This window comes from Anopheles coluzzii, chromosome 3 (assembly GCF_943734685.1).
Source record: "Anopheles coluzzii chromosome 3, AcolN3, whole genome shotgun sequence".
In the NCBI taxonomy this organism is placed as follows: Eukaryota; Metazoa; Arthropoda; class Insecta; order Diptera; family Culicidae; genus Anopheles; species Anopheles coluzzii.
In genome coordinates, this window is record NC_064671.1 from 27,870,913 (window position 1) to 27,890,882 (window position 19,970).

At 45.3% G+C, this 19,970-nt stretch overlaps 1 protein-coding gene across 3 annotated transcripts in view; it reads right to left on the reverse strand.

Moving 5' to 3' along the window:
- The window catches only part of LOC120958373 (protein vestigial), a 48,435-nt gene that overhangs the window by 7,547 nt on the left and 20,918 nt on the right, over nucleotides 1-19,970 (reverse strand). For all 3 annotated transcript variants that reach the window (XM_040381120.2, XM_049610469.1, XM_040381119.2), the window contains exons 4-7: nucleotides 19,025-19,333; nucleotides 2,140-2,228; nucleotides 1,852-2,030; nucleotides 1,623-1,696 (exon numbers count right to left, since the gene is read on the reverse strand). In XM_040381120.2, the coding sequence (XP_040237054.2) occupies nucleotides 1,623-1,696; nucleotides 1,852-2,030; nucleotides 2,140-2,228; nucleotides 19,025-19,333 (651 nt within the window). The remainder of the gene's footprint in view (nucleotides 1-1,622; nucleotides 1,697-1,851; nucleotides 2,031-2,139; nucleotides 2,229-19,024; nucleotides 19,334-19,970) is intronic.

Below are 19,970 nucleotides of genomic sequence, written 5' to 3' on the forward strand. Positions count from 1 at the left end.
ACGTAGAACACGTACAGCAAACAAACACAAAAAAAACCACCACCCCGCATCTCGTGATCTGCTTTCAGCCAGCACTCACTTTCGTGCACTGCTCCCGCTGGCTTGGAAGAGGGGTATGGAGGGATACCGTTTTTTTTTTGGTGTTCAAAGCGGGCGATTTTAGCTTCATCGTATAGTCGCGCCGCGCTTGTTTCAAATCGCATTCCACACATTCCGCTGCCAGATTCGGCACTGCGTATCTTCTGCGTTAGCGGGAACAAAACACACCACAGAGAGAGAGAGCCGCGTGTGGACACCGAAAATAAGAAGCGCGTGGTCCGTCCGTCCGTCCGTGTGCCCGTGTGATGATGTACCCTTAGAGCGAAAAGCTAAATACATGGCCGTGTCTCTTTGATCGTTTGGTGCCACTCGGTGACGAGCCGGTGGTACGTGTTCTTCGAGTGCATTAGAATAAGAATTCGGATGGTTCAATTTAACAGCATTGCACTGCTAAAGTATGGGATATATAGAGAGAAAGAGGAGGATATATGCTAAGAGGATTACCCTGGTTGTATGCTTGTAACTAAGGGTACTGGAGTGGTTCAAGCTTAACCCTCCTTAACGGACCAACCGCTAAGCAGAAGAGCATTATGTTCAATTTTCCTTTCTGACCTAAATATCTACGTAACTCTCTATGGGAAATGTAGTATCAAAGAGTTAAAATCAATATCTTCAAAAGCCGGTCATGTCGTTCAAGCACTAACTATTACCACCACAAGGCAATAAATATCGGTAGATTGTATCAAAACAATAATTTCAATCACAATGTGCAATAAAAAAAGCCCTTTACGGCTTTGTGATAACGAATCAAGCCGATGGTCATGCTGAGTTTTACATCTCATCTGCATCGACAACGTCTTGATTGCGTTTGTTCCTGCCGACGGCCACTGCAAACACATTATGGGCCTCAAAGACATAAGGTACACCTACATGGACAAGCGCTTAATTTATCATTCAAATGACTGGTACCACATCATCATCAATGATGTTCGACCACCCCACCCAAAACGAACGACCCGAGATACATGTTTGATAACGGACGAATGTGTCCGTTGCTTGTAGCTACATTGAAAAACTCCAACGCACCCAAGCTGTGCATCTGATTCATTTGCCCCACGGTAAAATCAACTACGTTTCCTTTCCTAAACGACCCGCCAAACGACTCCGGCAATGTTGCACCACCGGGCTATTCGGAGCTGCTAAATCCCCACACAAACACAGAGAAAACCCCGGCCAGAAACAAAGCACAAATTGCCGTCGGAATGTTTCGGCGCGGAAAGGCACAAAAAAGAGAGAAGGATTTCAAGTGCGCCGACAAGTGTAGTACTACGTGAACGTGAAGAGACGAGATGATGAAGTTGAGCCCTAAACTGTTTGGGCAGTCTGTGGGGCTTGTTTTTCGTAACTCCGTGTGTATCAGCGAAGGATTTCAAAAGCATTCGACATCAAACAGGCATCCCTTCTGAAACCGGCATCAGTGCATCATCCCGTTGGATAACTCCAAGTATAAGCGATCTGTTCGCAAAATGAAACACTTCACACCTAACTAGGGGAAAGCTAAGAATGGAGAACGTAATACTAACCTGCCATCGTTGGATAGCTCGTGTACGCCGCTGCACTTTCTAACGCATGTGCCGTCTGTTGGTCGTGGTGTAACCTGCGGATGAAGAGTCGATGAAGAAGCCATTAGTACCATTGCAGTTGCACTCCCCTTCAAAAGAGTTTGTAAACCCAATTCTTGTGTGCGTCACAATCGATCAATTTCATCGATGTTGTTGTTGCTACTGCTGTTGCTCTCCCCTTTCCCCTTACCTGGACGTGTGTCCGTACTGTTGCGGTAACCTCAGTAAGCTGCCATATTGGGCCATATTGTGATGGTACGCGTGGGCGTGTGCGGCATGCGCATGGGCAGCGTGTGCGTACGAGCCGTAGTGTGCCGCATGCCACGGATCCGCCGAATAGCCACCGTCGGTAGAGTAAAGGTCAGAAACCTACGAAAAAAAAAATGGGGGAGAGAAAAGAAGAATGTTTTGGCCGTTAAATCGATCCGTGTTTTCAGAAAGAATTGGAAGAACTGATGCTGATTGTCCGCTCCTTTACCTGGTGATGCGTTGGGGCAGGTGTTGGTGGAACGTAGTTGCTGTTCCAGAATGAGGGAGGGAAGTTTCTACTCGACATCGAACTGTATCCTGTTTGTGGAAGAAAGTGCAAAAACATAAGAATAGTATTAGTAGTAGTTTGAACTGGTTACTAATTGAAATATTTCAAACAGAGCGCAAACGATTTAGTAACTCCGCACCTGGCGGCAGTTGTTGGAACTATATAAATTTAATATCAAACAACCTGACTCCGTTCCAGAGGAATGTAATAAACTCTAATTGCTGCTCAGCGGAGTACATGCTACATTGACCTATGATGATGCTTTGTAGCATTCAATTGCATCCTCTCCATATCCCCCTCTCCTCCACCCCATCGGTGGCAAAGGCAACACTCACTGTGTGCACTGTGCAATTGTGTATGCAACTCCGCATACATGCAAACATAATTACAATCAAGACCTTCCTTCTTCCCGCGGGAACGTTGGTTGGTGCTGAACCTGTTTAACAACTTCACATCCGGGACCGATCGCCGACGGGGTTTCGCTTCGCCTCTTTGGTTCATCCATCGATGGCTCACCCCTATCTGGCATGACCTTTCCCCCATCCCATCCTCATCCCCTTGTTGTGGTCCCTTGCGCGCCTTTCAGCCGAAAATTGTTGGAAAAATCTAATTAAACAAGCATCGACATTCCAACTTTCGATAATTTCCCTCCCCGGTGTGTGTGTGTGATGGCCACGCTCCAGGGGGGAACGCGCCTGGGAGACACGCCGCATCGCTCGGCATTCTTTGCCGATCCGGCAAGGTAAAACAAAGCGAGCAAGAGAGCTAAAGTGTGTCCTTAAAAGATTGGAGTAAAACAAAAAGAAACAACCATAACCCAAGAAAAGCAAAGAAGAGGCGCACACAACGTTTGCCGGGGGAAAGAAAAGTATCACGCGAAAATTCTCCCATTACCTCCCGGTTTTATTTCCCGAAAAAAAAACAAGAAACCTGCAAAGCTGGCCAACCTGGTTGGCAAAAACGATTTACGAGAAGGCTTCATCAGCGTTGTTGTGTTTTTTTCTTCTGTGTATATGAGTATCTTCTTTGAGTTCGTGGCAAGATGGTCAAAGGGACACATACCGAAGCAAGGGCCTCAAGAAACGCTGCACTCTCGCAACGACACTGGGGGGAAAAAGAGCGGCTTTTAGTTCCTTGCCGGCATATCCACCAGCCCCGGACCAAAAAGGCCTTTCGAAGGGCTATGGCCGGCTTGCGGCGGCAGTTTGCGATTGGTTTCGCAGCATCTTTCCGATCGCTCGCACTCTGTCTTGCTCGCTTTTGGACCATTGGTCAGGAGAAATAAAGGAGGGCAAAACACAACCAAAAGGACTGTGTCGGCACCGGTGCGGCAATTGAGTTTTTATATTATCCCACCACCACCATGCACGAGTGATGCAAGTCGACCGAAAGGAATTTCTACTGGAAGCACCGCATCGCAAGGATCGGATCTTTCACACACAGAGGGACGACCAGCGTGCTGCACTCTATCTCGCACGATCTCGATCGGTGTGCGGATGTGCGAACACTTGAGAGTTTAAAATGGCAACCGTCACCGCGTGTTCGCAAGTCGTAAGCATTGGGGAGGGAAGTTTTATGCATGTGCCGGTGGAAATTAGCTACCAGAATTGGATACTGAGAAAATAGCTTGAAGTCTTCATGGATCGCTATGATGCGTCCTTGTTGAATTGTAAAGGGGTTTAAAATACAAAAAGTGTTGCAAAATCCTAGTTCTAGCTAGTTATTTCGTCTTAATTCCATTAGCCCGATGGTGGAATGCAAAAGATGCTTACTCTGCCGCTTTCCAACGTTGGCATTCCCAAAATCTTGTTGATGATGACCGGGCAACTAATTTACGCACATTCATGCGAGTGCGTTACGATACACATAGCAAAACAAACACACCATTTTTTCTATCCTGTACCCCTGACCCCGGGCCGCAACTTACCAACCAACAAGTACGCACGCGGTCAACGAAATACTCTATCGACAATAATTGAAATTTCAACAAACCAACAGTGGCGGACGATATGATCCTTCCAATGAGAGAGGTGGTAGGGTGGGATTTGTCGAATTTTTACACGTTGCTTTCCTCGAATAGCTTTTGGTGGCCACCACCCAATCCTCTTTCCAACAGGACGAAGGTATGCTCGAATGGGGATGAGCAGACTGATGTTGAGCAAACAACAATTTCCGACTTTTTTTCTTCTCTCACTGTACATTCTCGATGAATCCACTCTGGGTCACACACAGACAGAACCCAAATTTATCTACTAACAGACAGCGCGCAATGTACACGCACACGGTCTTCTCTCTTGCGCTCTAAAATAAAATAAATAAATTAAACGCACATTAGATCGGCTCGATCTGTGTTGCCGTTTCGGGCGCTTGCTGTTGCGTGCCGGTGCTATCTAAAACCACCTCACCAATTGAAGGCCAATGGGAAGCTCTTAGTATATCAACCACAAAATAGAGACATTTAGCAACACCCTGCTGCCGGTGCCCCTGGTGCCCCCAAAAACCGACCGACCCGACGCCGAGAAGAGAGCATTACTATTTGGGAATTTTTCAAATAGTTTACATGCATAATTTAAACCCCCAAAATTCTGCCACCCCACCCCACCCGGTACGGAGTGGCAGCACGCCATGAGCAGACGAAGAAGAAAAAAAAACTCATCCGCACACTAAGCAGCTGCTGCCATCTAGCGGACGGTGTTGATACTACCGTGCAACCACCAATCGTTCGTGCGCATGTGACGCGAGACAAACGCGGAAAATAGCTATCACTATCTCGCTCTCTCTCTCTCTCATTCTCTCCACCTTGCCTTGTCCACCCACCACATAACCTCTTTCTATTCACAACCACCCCAACCCACCCCAGTTTTCTAACTCTGCTCCTTTAAACTCACCACCCCAAGATGGATGGTTAACAGTGGACAGATATTTCGACTATTTCATGCATTCGAACGGTGCAAATATTTTGAATAGCATTATCAAATAGGGCACCACACCATCCAAGCAAGATGAGTGTGTGTGTGTGTGACTGTGTGTGTGATAGCAGGTGTATCTGTCTCGTTTCAAGGGTGGCACAAGATGACAGCAAACCAGGCGTCGTGATTCGCGTGCGTGATTCAATTCGACAGCATCGATCGAAAACGGCAACAGCGAGTGATGGTTAAACACATTAAGGAAGTACGAGACATTCCCATCTCAGAGACTAAACACAAACGGTTTCATAATAACTGAATTTAAAACGCTACTCGCTTGTTAAGGTTGCTTAATGAAAGGCGCTCTCGTTTAAGGCGATGCAAGAGGAAATATAGAATTAAATGGAATGATTCAAATTTAAAGAGCTTTAAGGAGTATTATTTTATTCAATAGGTAAATCTTTGCCTAACGCTCTTTATGGTTAACGAATTGGACTTTTTCAATCGTTAATTTGAATACTAAGCACTAAGCAAAATGATCGACTTAGATACTTAGCTGTCATCCAATCGAAAGCGCCTGAAGGTATGCAAAATTTTGTACATTTTGTATTTAAATGATGTTATTTAATTCCTAACAAATTTTACCTTAAGATGTTATACATTGTACATCATTTGTGCGCTCCACAATCTGAACAAAACGCAAAAATTCTTTTTTGAATTTATTTCACTAAGTTCCAAATGAAAAAAACCCTCCCTCGGTAGGTAAAACCATCAATTTTTCATTCTCTAAAAGAGAGCTTTAAGGAAGTGTACGTGCCAGCATCGGCGTCGACGCGGGAAAGGGGGGGTTTTATTAGCAAATTTTGTCGCGGATCGTTGCGTTGTTTTCGGCTTTCCGGCTCGTTGGAAGCTTGGCATGTTTCGCCTGTATGCCAAAAATTCAGTTTTCATCTTTTTCGCGCTTTTTTTTTTGTATCTGTGGTACCGTGTTTAAAATCTACGTTTTGACCTATGACGCTTTAAAATCCTGACAATAGTGTGCTGCTGTGCGCCTTGATGTTGTTGTATATTGTTGACTGCGTTTTTTTTTCTCTCCCTCCTGGTTTATACACATCTCCGCTTATGCGTAACACATTTTTGTTGACATTGGTAAATGTACCTCTCACACCAACACTCACAGGAATCACAGGAGCTGGTTGATGCTGGTGGTGGTGCGCACCTCTTACTTTAGAATCCTGCGTGGCATTGCACATGTTAATGGTTGACGACAAGGGCCATCCACACCAAAACGGCAACGGGGCCTTGCGTTTCGGGAAAAAGATGAAACAAATAGACAGCATCGCGTAAACAACAACAGCAACCAAACAAAAAAAAGAACACATAGGCACCCCCTCCCCCCACATACTAGCCTCCTCCTTCCTGTACCTTCACTCACAGTTCGGTCGGTCGGTAGTTAGCATGCCTGGCGTGCACGGATATCAGCAAAGCATGCCCTCAAACATTTTTCCACCGAATTGGTGGCATTCTTCTCGTGTGCGGAAATTATTTTCGGGTTCACCAGCACACCAGCGCGCAGACATTCGGCCCTGTGTCAGCCGCCGCCGTCCGACGACGCACGCAGCCGGATTCACTCCAAGGAGCGCCGATGATGTGCTCTAATTTAAACGATCTGTATAACACCCCAAATTGATGAGATTACAACAACTCGCGCCTATATAATTTATCTGTGTGCTCGCCGCTGTGGGGCGAATCGACGAACAGAACAGCCGGGTAGGAAAAGCGATATCGAGAGCAGACGAGGAACGAACACCACCCCGCACGACCGCCCGAGCTCGTCTCTACTATTTGTTGTTTTGCATACTTTGCCGCAGCCGGGTAAAGGTTAAGAAGGATAAATATTTCCTTCTCCACTGCCCTCCCGGCGGGGGCTGTTGCTTTCCCTTCGCATTGCTCGCATTGCTCGATGACTCGTATGAATTTTGGGCAAATTTTCTCAAACCAGCGCTAAGGATTTATACCACTTCCTCCATCGTGACACTTTTTCAAACACGCTAATTGATGCGCCTATCGGTTTTCTCATCGGCTTTTGCTGCGAATGTCACCCATTTTGTGTTCCATTATCGGTGTCATATGCGTGTCAGTTTTTGGAGCAACGACGACGACGCGATCTCGAACGCACAGAACAACGGGTTAATTTGTTCCCGCCTGACAGGGTGACAAAATGCCACATGACAGACGGCTGATGACTTCTTCTAGAGACCGCTTCAACACCTTTGCTTTTGGGGAGGACGCATCATTTCGACCCGAGCCGGCGTGACATTGATCCGCGCCCGGCTCAAGAAGTCGTCTCGTCTCTAATGTCTCTCGCTGCTGGATGCAAACGCCGTGCTAGACGCTGTAAGAAGCGTGTCAGGTGTGGCTTATTATGTTAATTAATATTTTAATTACCACTGTTTGACGTACCACAACACCGTACAGCGAACCAATCGTCACAGCAGATGTAGAGAGGACGTCCTTCTGTGAAGAGAGTGTCACAGCGCGCTACACAACGAAGCGGGTGCTAAATGCAGCTCTAATTAAACTCGATTATGATGACATTAATGAGCAATGAGATGGGTGTTTCCCAAGAGGAGGGTGTGATGAGGCCATCGTGCTATTTCCCAAGGAAAATGGAAAGCCAAATTGCATCCGTTAACTGTGTCGTTGTGTGGTTGATTTTAGGGTGGAAAATTGTTGAACCTAACGTAACCGCAAAGTTCAACTGTTCTACAAACTTGCATAAAGCAAGCATATTAAACGATAATTTCGCGTTTAATCTAAAGCGAAATAGGTCGGTCTACTAATTAAATTTCCAATAGGAAAGTTTTGCTCGTCACTGTAGCATACTTCGCCAAATGTTGCTGCTGCAGCGTTTTGGAATGATGGAGCTTACCTTTGGCTCCGCATAAATCATTCCAGCTCGACGCAGTACTACCACGCTGCGAAAGTCTCCCCTGTAGACGATTTTGGACAGCTTTGGGGGGATCGAGGGTTGACATTTGCACGAGCAAAGAGCATCTTCTCCCGAACCAAACGTACGCCAGCGAAGAAAGCCGTCGCTCGATGTGGGTAGTCCCTATAAATTGTCTGCCGTCTTGCGTACGCGGGCAGATCCGGAACACCGCGCCCGAAACGCTCCCACAATGATGATGATGATGATGATGCGTCTTGGGTGTTTTTCCTTCCTTTCGGCAAGAGGAACCACACCCACCACCCCGTACTGATGAAGCATGATTTTAATAGTCCTCCACAATCATCGCACGGGTTACGCTTCGCAGCAACCCTCCGGGGCCTGTCTGCTCTTCTGCTCTTCTACGGGCGGTTCCATGCAGCTGGCAGCTCGCAAAGGCGACGTCGTGGTACTCGCTACCAGGCAAAACTCCGAGTGAGTGAGTTGCTTGCTTCCCACTCCCGCCGGCACAAGAAGTTAAACGAGTTAATGAAAATGCGTACAGAAATCATAAATTATCGCACGTTTGATGGCAGCGAGGCGAGCGGTTCTAGGCAGCCAACCGAAAACCAACGAAATAAACCCACCAAAACACCCCTTTTTTGCTGTCATCCGAGGACGCCAGGCTCCGCTGCTCAACATTTCTTCTTGTACTACACCTCTCTAGCACGGAGAAGGCAGTACGCGCCCGCGCACTCGTGCGCTGGTGTAAAACATGCGTTAAATATCCGTAGAAATTAATTTAATTCTGAGGCAAGGCCCACCGGGGGTAAAAAAACACTCCAGGACTAGCCGTACCGATGGAGGAAAAGAATTAAGCCAGTAGTAAGTACCCAGAGCCAAAGATAAATGGTTCCGGTGGAAGGGAAGAAACAAAAAATCAACAGCAAACGCCCATCTTCCCCGCTCGATGATGGGCCGCGGAAAAGATGGATGAAGAGATACACCTTTGCTGTGTTGTTTTGTTGAAAGGGTTTCATTATCCCACCCCTTCTAGCGGGTTTTTTGGTAGAAAAATGCAGATGGTGGTGACGCTTTCGATAAGGAGCAGTGTATTAGAAGGAGTGTAATAAACAAACAGAAACAAAAAACAGTTGGATACGCATGTCACGATGTAATGTGACGTGAAAAAAGGTCCCAACCCGTGCACCCGGACCCCGGTGTAAAAAGTTCATAAAAAGGGTACAATAAGTTCCAGGGCACGTGTATGTGTGCGTGTGTTTTTTTCTAAGCGTTGTTTTCTAGTTTTTAATTTGATCCTGTATTTCCAAAGCACCAAGGAATGTCTCATGTGTGTGTGTGTGCCTGTTTACGATTCAGGCATCCTTTTCTTAATGATATTGTCAGGATGTGTGTTTGCCCCTAGTTGGTACAAATTAATGAATCCTAAAGGGAATAACGTCATAAATGGTTAAGAAATCAATTAACAACATGCTTTAATTAATTTCACGTGTTCGAGAAAGGAACAACCATGTTATTCTCTATCTTGTTAATTCTAGAATCATGTATGACGGTTACGCTAAACTGTTAAACAGCTTTAGCTGGAATTTGTCCAATAATACTCTTCATACAACATTACAATCTAAATAGAGTGTACTTCATTCCATGCGACAAATAAGCAATTAGATAAATTTCCAAAATTTAAATCCTTCCGTTCAAAATGCTCCATTTAACTTGTTGGTTAGTTGATCGAATTTGAGACATTTTCATAAAACTCTACATTATTTTTCAACCAAACAACCAAACCAATTTCTATTGAAAATCAATCAATTTCAACCAAACCAATATCTATTGAAAATGTATCTCTTCTAACCCCTTAGGAGCAAAGATCATTTTTTACTTTAAATCCCACAAATGACCTTGAACACGTTCAATACAGTTAAATGTCCAACGATGATCCACTCTTTAAACTCCTTTTCCAAAAAATCCTCTTTTGTTGTACCGTTTTGCAAACTCCATCGCACGACAAATTTTATTCCTTTTTTTCTTTTGTAACAAAATTCCCACCGGCAGCTAAGTGCGGAAGTTTGCCACAAACCCATATTTGCGCGACTTTTTCGTCGTCGTCGTCGTCCCCTCACTTGGAAAACCCAATTGAAAGAAACAGTTGCGTGCTCTCCTTCATCACAAAACTGGCGACCGAAACTGTCCAAATGGAAACAAATTATTTCACAACATTTGTTCCGCTCTCCCCCGACGCTTGGAGTTTAGGACCTGAAGACATTTGTGAGGAAAGGGCGGCGAAATCCTCATCCTGATCCTTCTGCTGCTTCACTGCGAAGCGGTAGAATTTTATCCGATCGCGGAACGATCGCGATCACTTCACGCACCTTCGCACATGACAGAATGGAAAAGGAGATGGTCCATGGTCATCAGCAGAATTACACACACACACACACACACACACAAAGGACACAAAGGAAAACGAGCAAAGCAAAGAGGGACGAGAACGTGTTGCAGCTTAATCGAAGCGAGCATGTTCAATGGTTCAATCTCGTTGTCGCTCCAATAATCGCTCTCGATCGGGTGATTTACTTAATACTTCTGTTCTGTCATCCCACTAACCACCGGTACGGCCAGAGCAAAAGTGGGGAGGGTCACACGATGACCATTGGAATGCTTGGTGAGGCTAAACACACAAATACGGACGGCGAGGGTACGCAGTACAGCTCACAAAGAGACCGGTGCCGACACAGAAACAACGCATCGCATGGCCGTTTTAAGGGAAGATAAGGGCAGACAACAGACAGAAATCGATCCACCAGTCCGTCGGGGTGGAAAAAAAGGATTCCCTGCCACGGAACCAAACGGTGAGAACCATTTGCTTCTTTTCCTCACGCCACCGCTTTTTCGGACACCGACGGCTGATTCGCTATGTTGGGATATGGCAAAATCCAAACGAAAATCCCCTGCGACTCCGCCGAACCCGCAACAAAACGTAGCAAAACAAAACATAACAATTTCCAAACAACAGCAAACCAAACCTCGCCTTCACCGTCATACCATTGCAGAATTTGTTCGACTCAACTGTGTGTAGGTTCGCAGAACGGTCAGCTTAAAGGGCGAATGCCGCCTCAAAAAGGAATTATTTGCTGATTTCATCGACCCAAAATGTGTGTGATTGTTTAGCTGTGAAGTTGAAGTAGGGAAGAATTACGCTAAAACTGACTTTCGCACGTCGAACCGTTTCTCACACATTGAAGCAGAAAACAAAACAATAATAATAATTTGGAATCGATAAATGTTACTCTCTCTTCTCAAATAAGGTGAGAGGAAACATTTTGATTTTTGAGTTCACCGCACTCTCTCAACAACGGGATTTGAACTGCTGCGTGACTGTTGTGCGTACTTGAAGTGTACATACCATTTACCTACTGCACTACGAACGTTATCCAGTCGATTGAATGTTATTTGCGCATATAGTCAACGTTTCCCATGGCTCGCTAACATAATAAAAATATAATTTCAACTGTTTTTAATCTGATGCATCTCCATAAAATGTACAATCGTACACACAACTTCTTTCAAATAATGCACTTAAAATCCAATTCCTTTACCGCGGGGCGGGAGGGTTTTATCAACGGAAAACCCGCCACCAGCCTGTCACCGTACAATGATTTACATCGCTTTCGCGGGGCCCATTCTTAACAACCGGTGGCTAAAATTAAACTGATCGAAAAACGGTTTCCCGCTACACAACCGCACAACGACTTACCGAATGGACCGCGCGGGCTGCCCAAAATAAAACCACTCTCGCCCTTCCCCGGCGTCCCAACGTCCTAGCCAGACTGGTCTAGTTTTTCAATGAAATTTTAATTAATGTTTTCTCGTTACATACGAACCTAAAAGAAGAGCACACACAAAAAAAAAACGCACAAGATCTAGCCATCACAAAATCAGAAACAATGAGAATGTGCACAAACACATTCCGCTGGTCCGCTAATACACGCGGTATTGTTAGTGAACCTGGCAGGGAATACCCTAGAGGTTTAGTGTTAGGAGATGGCCAAACTGGGACTTTAAATTAAATTAACAACGACATCCGACCGAGTAATTCGGTTGTGTAAAGCTGACGCTTTACAACAGGACGGCCAACCAGGCACAACACAAACCCGAACCAGAAAACCTGAAACCTTTCAAAGCAGACACCGAAAACGTAAAGATCACAGCAGCAGCAGCAGCAGAAGCACCAGTTATTTGGCCCCTTTGGGGAGGTTCACCTTTCTTCTTTTTCTTCTTTTTTTTCTTTGGTTCTGTACATTGAGAAGATATGTCTCAAACTCAACACACACACACGTACAAAAAAGACACAACGGAACGGCAATGCGTCTTACTCCGTTTGATCGATATGGAATGCGAGCTATTCCGTTGAATGGTTCTTCGGGCAAAGAATGAAGTGAGAGTATTTTCCACACCGCCTGTCCCCCCTCAGTTAAACTTCCTTCAAAAGAAGTTACTTAAAGCACACATTTCTCCTTTGAACACGCGGGTAACGCGAGTTCTCTAATGCCGGTTAAGCAGCAAAAAGGTAACAACAGTCCCCCGTCGGGGCTCAGGGGAGAACAGAGATCATGTTCGGCTGCCGGGTGGAAACCTCCCCGCACGAGATGGAAAAACCTTTCTCTATGGCGCTCCTGCACAACAAGGACGGCGGATTTCCCCTTTTGGCCGCAACCGGCGCAACAATGAAGTTGGCTGTGTAGCGCACGACTCTTGCGTTGGGGTTCAAGTTTTAATTTTGTTTCGTTTTACTTTGTGCCCGTAATTAAAAGAGTTATACTTCTTGGTGCTGGGAAAGCGGATCCTCCCATCATCCCGGCAGATTCACGTGATGGAAAACTTTGATGATGCTCTCCCCAATCCACCGCGGGTGGGAAAATTGGTTGAGATGTTGAGCGGATGCGCAGAGTGCGTTGTGTGACAGAAGAAACGGGGGAGAAAAAATACTTTCCACCGGTGTGGTACCGGTGTAGTCGCTTATCTTACGGATGGATGCTTCTTTCTTCCTCCTGGTGTAGCGCGCGCACTACACCGAAACCTAGACGACGTTCAACTGGCGGCTCGTGCACCACCGCAGGCGGCAGTACTTATTTTAGCGTAAAATTGGTAGCTAAGAAATTAAATTTATTATCTTCGATCAAAGAGCAAACGGCTAAATTAAGTTCGCCAGACATAATTTGGCGTCTAGCCGGTGTTGTGGGGATAGTACTCTCCGATCGTACTCTGCAGGACCATCACACAACCGTCAACCGCCGCTAGCATGCCTTTTCGATCCACTGAAAAACCCAACAAAGTCTTCAAAAGTGTAAGGGTAAAGCACGCAAAAAAAAACGGGTTGAGCGTGCAATTGTTTGTTTTTCGTTTTGCCAACCGCAAAATTTACGATGCAATTTTGGGCGAATTTTTACCAAACGCCCAAACGATCTGTAAGGAATGTGCATCAGTCACGCGCGTCGGCTTCTTTGCTTTCTTTTTTAAGTCTGATCTGAATGAAGATTGACCTTTGAACGAAAACAATACGCTGCCTAGAGAACTGCCGAGGTGTCGTGATTTGCGGTAATTGTAGCATATTTACCACTTTGTTAATGATCTCCCATTGTGTGTGTGTGTGTGTGTGTGTATTCCACCCAATTTCACGATGGCGTGATGATTTTGATATCGTAAATTTGTGCGTAATGCATCCCACAACAATTCGGAGAACAGACGTTTGACGTCACATCAGGTGACATTAGCGTTTTTTCAGTATCGTTCGTGTGAGCGTAAAAAGGGCTCGGTGTAATTGTAGCATAAATTTGTTCATATTATTAAATTAAATTTCTAAAATATTAATATTGTCTAAATAGGTGAAGAAAGAAACATTTTAAGCTTAGATTTATAAAACATTCGTACATCTACAATGCGGTTTAAAAATTAAAAATTATAAATTACTTTAACTTGATCCCTAAATGGGTCTTTAGTAACTATGGTTGATTTCAAATTGTTTCAAGTTCAAATTTATTCAAATTAAAAGATAAATTTAGTCAAAGAATGGAGTTTTGCTTTGCAACAACGACATTTAAACACGCCAAACTAAAATAGTTGAAGTTAAATCGGTAAGAAAAGATAAAATATTGTAAAAAAAAAACGGTAAGAAAAAGCTAAATTATTTTCTCTATCCTGCACAATTTGAGTATTGCACAATATATTTCCTCTATCCACTAAACATTTTTTCAAAAATGATAAAAAAAGTAAATCATTCCGTTTTCAACGTCTAATCTAATTTACAAGCCACACAAGATGTTGCTCGCTCTTCGTTTCTTAATTCTTAACCCTAACGCCACTCTTTCGTCATGCACTGTGACGCTGCAGCCACATTCCTTTAACTCCTTCGTTTTCCTCGATTTTCTTTTGCGAGCTTGCGCGTTTAACGCCTAGTGAATTTTAAAAGAAGTTTAACCCACGGTCCGATCCTGACGCCTCGCGGAAGAGCCTTGCCCGCTCGCCACTGCCATCCTGCCCCTCAAACGCTGGTGCGAAGATGATGTGGTCGCACCTTACGTCCGTTTGTGTGTGTTCGAGCGGTTTTGCACGCGTATTTTTTGACGAATCACGCATTTCATCCGACACATCCAAACCGGGCGGGGAGAGTCCCTCCCGTCTTGTAAGACGACATTCCAACGCATATTAGACGTCCGGCGGCGGCGGCAGCCTGTGCGCCAGTCGCGCCCGTCCCGTGGCGGTGGTGGCGCAATCGGAAACCAAACCGAACGCAATGAATTAATTATCTCATAACGAGTTCGTTCGGGCCAACGAAACAATTCTTATTCCCTCGTTCCGCCCTCCATCCTCGAGCGTATGTTGGACCGGCGGGGCGACGACGGTACAAAAAATTGGGCGAGACCCTCACAAAAATAGTAGAATATTTTCACAGCAAATGAGGCGCGCTAGGAGTGTAAAGAAAACTCGGCGAAACCGCTGACTCATGGTGACGATTTTTAAAAGGGTTTTTGTTTTTGTTCTCAAGCTATAATGCCACAATATTAACGTTTCGGTCTGTAACGATCCCTTTTATAAGCTTAATCTGCAATATATAGATCTGCTGCACCGCCGGGACACTGCAGCCTGCCACAACGGCCTGCCAAGCACGCAAATCCGAATACAAATAATTATCATCAGTTTAATTTGCATCATTAGAGATAATTTACGAGGCTGGTGCAAGGCGAGCGCGTAATAAGTCACGCATTTTATTTCGCTTCCTCATCCGTGCGATGATATGCACTGCAACACAGCCCCCCACCACATATTTCTGGTGCATCCTTTGCGCCAAACGTACCCGAGAACCAGTGTCACCATAACAACAGTCTACCGACCACCATCTACCCCCTCCCTTACCCAACCCGACCTGTGCGACTTTGTGGACATATGTTTTGATGCTTTGATGCTTTCGGGCTGCCGCCATTTATCATGCAACCATTTAAATCTTCCCGTGTCTTGCGCTTACAGAATCTTGCCTCTCACAACACCCCTACCACGAGAACATCCTAAATCACACATACACCACACACACACGCGGGCAAACGTCGCGACACATCGTCGTCTCGGCGACTCCACAAACGAGGCATTAATCATCTTAATTTAAATTTAAATGACGCCATTTAATCTCCACCTCCTTCTCCTCCTTTTCGGCCGTGCTCCAAATCTCGGCACCATCTCGGGCACCTTGTCCTTTGCCACCTTCTCTTCCTCTTCCGTCACCCCACACACACACTCATTACCACACACACCACAAACGAAACCGGATTTATAGTGCCAACTTGTGATCCACCAGAGTGTGTAAGGACTGCGGCTAGGCGAGTAGCTTAAATTCAGCTCATAACATTACATCAATTTCTTCAGCACCCATCAAAAAGGGATCGACCCAGCGAACGCATCTACTGTATCAAAATGGCCACATTAAAATTGTTGCAGAATGAAGCATTTCGCTACAACAACAACAGCAACCCCCATTAGCGCAAAACTCAGCTGCTGAAAGGGAAAAGGTGCATTGGAGAATTTTAATTTTTATGGCCACTTATAATACTGACAAACGCATCAACCCTGCCCCTAAGGCACCTCCACTTTTTGCATGTGTTAAAACAACCATTAAAATATTTCGTACGCATCACTCACCTTCGCCGTGCACAGTGCAGAAGGGAATAGCACCACGGAGAGAAATTGACCGTGGAAAAGCGGCAGTAGTTGGGTTAGGTTTCCCGCGATAAAAAACCTCCAATTGAAATGCGCGTGTTTTTGTTGTTATCTGCACAACCGGATGCATTTCAGCTGCATTTGCAACTCGCCACACAATAGGGCGAAGAGAGAGAGAGCGAGTAAGGTGTGAGCAATAAAAAATGTTACAATTTTATTGTTACAACTTACCCCGCGTTACTCCATTCACATTTAGATGTATTGCGAGCAGGAACTGCTGGAGTTTATCACACCGCCGCCCGCCACGCCACCTTCATTAAACTGGCAACATTAAATTTTATGGTTCACACTTTAAACCCGCTACCAAACCAAACGTCTTCGTTTCACACCTGTTTACACAAACCGGCCATTGTTGTGATTAAACGCGCTGAGGCTTAAGGTTCGTCCCATTTACTTCCCATTACTTCCTTAATGGCGGGTGCAAATGTTGGGGAAGCGTTGAAGCCTTTTCGGGGGGTGATCATCGTAAAAATCCGAGTAATTTTTATGGTGCCGTTTGGACCTCCCAGGAAGGTAGTAGTAGGAAGCTTACTCTTTTGAGATTTTGCTAATGAAGTTGTCTTGGAATTGAGGAAAGCCGTTGTTGTAGAGACTTATTGCACATTACAAAATAAACCTTTCAACTACCCCAAAGGATTTTTAATTGTCAGCTCCAAACAAACACATTTGCGAGCCTTATTTCCAAGCAACCAATCATTTCAATTAGAAGATCATTTGAGTTAATGCTCGGATTATGCGAGATTTGAACCAATCCCGGACATGTTGTTAACCAGAACTACTTGACAACTGTACATCTGTCTCCAATCAATAAGCCATAAGTCAATCAAAGTTCTTGTTGTCATTTTCAAACTTATGTCTAATACAATCAATAAAGCATCTTCCAGCCTTCGGGAGCGGCTTCCCCTCGGGACACAGGGTTGCCGTGTAATAACCATTGGGCATGCATAACCATAATTGTCCCATTTGTAGGTTAATAAATCATTGACCTTATGCCGCTACCTGCTGGAGCAGCAGCAGCGTGTGTTTGTATTTGATGACGTCTGGCTCAACAATAGCACAAACAACAACAAAACCCTTTTCTTACATCTTTCAACGATTCTTGCCGTTCCGTTGCGCTTTATCTTTCTATCGCGCACCCATAAAGGAACCCCGTGGAGTAAGAAAACTCCCCCGTGTTGTTGTTTTTTTTTCTTCCTCTTCTGGTAGCATCGACGTTCGGAAGCAGTTTGTTGTGGCCATAAACTTTTGTGGTTCCTCTTTTGATGATCTTCCCGAGGTACTGCTTGTACACCTTGTTTCCAAGAATCATCGTGCGCTGTTTGGTTCCTCGGTATACGATCTGCTACGCTGACTGGCTACCTTTGACCCAGCGCAAACCAGCGCAACATCATTATATTCTACGCCTGCCGATGACATCCTTGGTGACAAGAAAACAATGGTATTGCTGACCAGGGAAAACCCCCCCGAAAGCCTATCGATTGAGTCAGCGTTACGTTTTGGGAGGAAATACTGCGGGCGAATGATGCACGCATTCCGCATGAATCAATCATCGTCGTTGTGTTGAATCAGCTTCCTTTAATGTTAATTTATAGATTACATTAAGTGGTTTTAACCATTACAGTGGCACGTTTTGTTACAAACAAACATGGACATTATGAGATGAAAAAAATAAACATCTTTTTAGACCCTAATAACAATCGTCTTAAATGAATTGGCTGTGATAAACTCACCAAAACTCATTCCAATCCGATTTCTCCCTTTTAATGAACCCGTTTAACGTTTAACACCATCTCAATCCTATCCTATTGCTTGTGACATATAAAAAACCACTGAACTATAAAGATGTCAAATAAAGTATAACCGCAGCGTAACGCGACATCTTGTTATTGTGGTTCAAACTCTATCGATTCTCCCCCAAAATCCCGCCAGCAGGAAAATCCTTATCCCATATAGGCCCCTAAACCCCCCGCACTCGATTGATTCTGGGAATGTCAAAAAGCAGTAAAAGGGCTGTGTAAAAACACGCACGGTGACATAACCCCGCCAGCTGAGCCTCACAAAAGAGAAAAACCATCCCCATACACACACACTTCCACTGTGTTGTTATCTTCGCGTGACAGCGTTGTTGCGACAACGACTCCTTTTCCGAGCGGTTGTGCGCCCAGATTTTCATCTTCCCTTAGGCAAACCCTTCCGACACGATCATCTCCTCTTCCCGTAAACGCATAAACTAACATATTTAGCCCTGTGCGTGTGTGTATCCCGCGCCCTCAAGAGATGTCCCGTGCTTTTATGGGCCCGCCTGTGGCTGTGATTTATATTTACGACCCATCGGGCGCTCTAACCTTAGGCCTAACCTTATGTGTTTATGACACAACCGCTCCACAAACACAAAACAACCGCCTGTGGGCGGGCGGGGGAAGCGCTGCACTGCTCATAAAAACTCATAAACAGCTAATTAAAACGCGCTGATGCTTCATGGGGATCGTTAGTTTAATGGGGGTTGCGCCTGGTTTTTCACCGATTCCTGCTGGCGCCTTCCCCCAAACGCGCGTCGTGATCACAACTCTCACGTGTAGATCATTTGCAGTGTTGCGTTTATCGCCACCCCTGCCAGCTGGAAGGTGGCGGATGGAAGCGCCTTTTAAATGGAACCAACAGAAGTAAAAAGGAAGGAAAAAGACCCCAGCCCCGGTACACTTACCTTTGTTATTCTTATCGCTAAAATTTAACGCCCTAGAAAAGTGTTCGTCCACCACGCTGGCCGCATCGCCCGAGTAGTGCGTAAACACTACGCACGTCGCAGACACGTACTGTGCCCGGCCATTTCCGCTACCGCCGGCCATCAGTCCGCCGGACGATTCACCGCTGCCACCGCCACCACCACCACCACCGGCCACGGCAGCTGCGGCCGCTGCCAACCCGCTCGCATCGGCCTGCTGCTGGTTTAGGTTGTGCGGCGAGTCCGGGCCGGAAGAGCACGAGCTATCGTTGTGCGCACCGGATATGGTTCCTTTGGCAGAGAGAGAGAGAGTAATGGAGAACGTCAATTAATTAGGCGTTAAGGTAAAGCTTTACAGGGTAAGACTATACAGGAATAGCGTGCGAAAGTAATGCGGCTGGCATATTAATTTCGTATCGAATCAGTACAATTAATTTGCTCACGTTCATCAAGCCGTTTAATTAAAGGTGTAGTATGTTCGAAGGTAGATGAGCCTCCTCGTAATGAGATCGGAATAAATTATCATTCAGATTTGAAGCAATCGCACACTCGGGCCAACAAGCAGCTGGAAAGCAAGGCCAGTTTGGCTTAACAGCAACTTTAAATGTGTTTTCAACTGAATGCCTTTTTTCTAAACAAATGATTGCTATTCCAATACCAAGCTTTCATTGCTTTTCCTTTTTTTTATTATATTTGCTATTTAAATCATCTGCTCATCATCTGCTGGCACCAATAAAGCAACCAGACCAACAGTATCACCTTCCTAAGTACAGGAAGAGCAGCAAAAACAAAACAAAAAAAACCCCGCACCAGCCGGTTTGTGTTTGCGCGGGCTCAATGTCAACGCTTTCCCGCGATGCCAAACTCACTTTCAATTTCCACACCACGCTTCTCTTTTTGTTTTGCCACGCTGCACGATTATGCGATC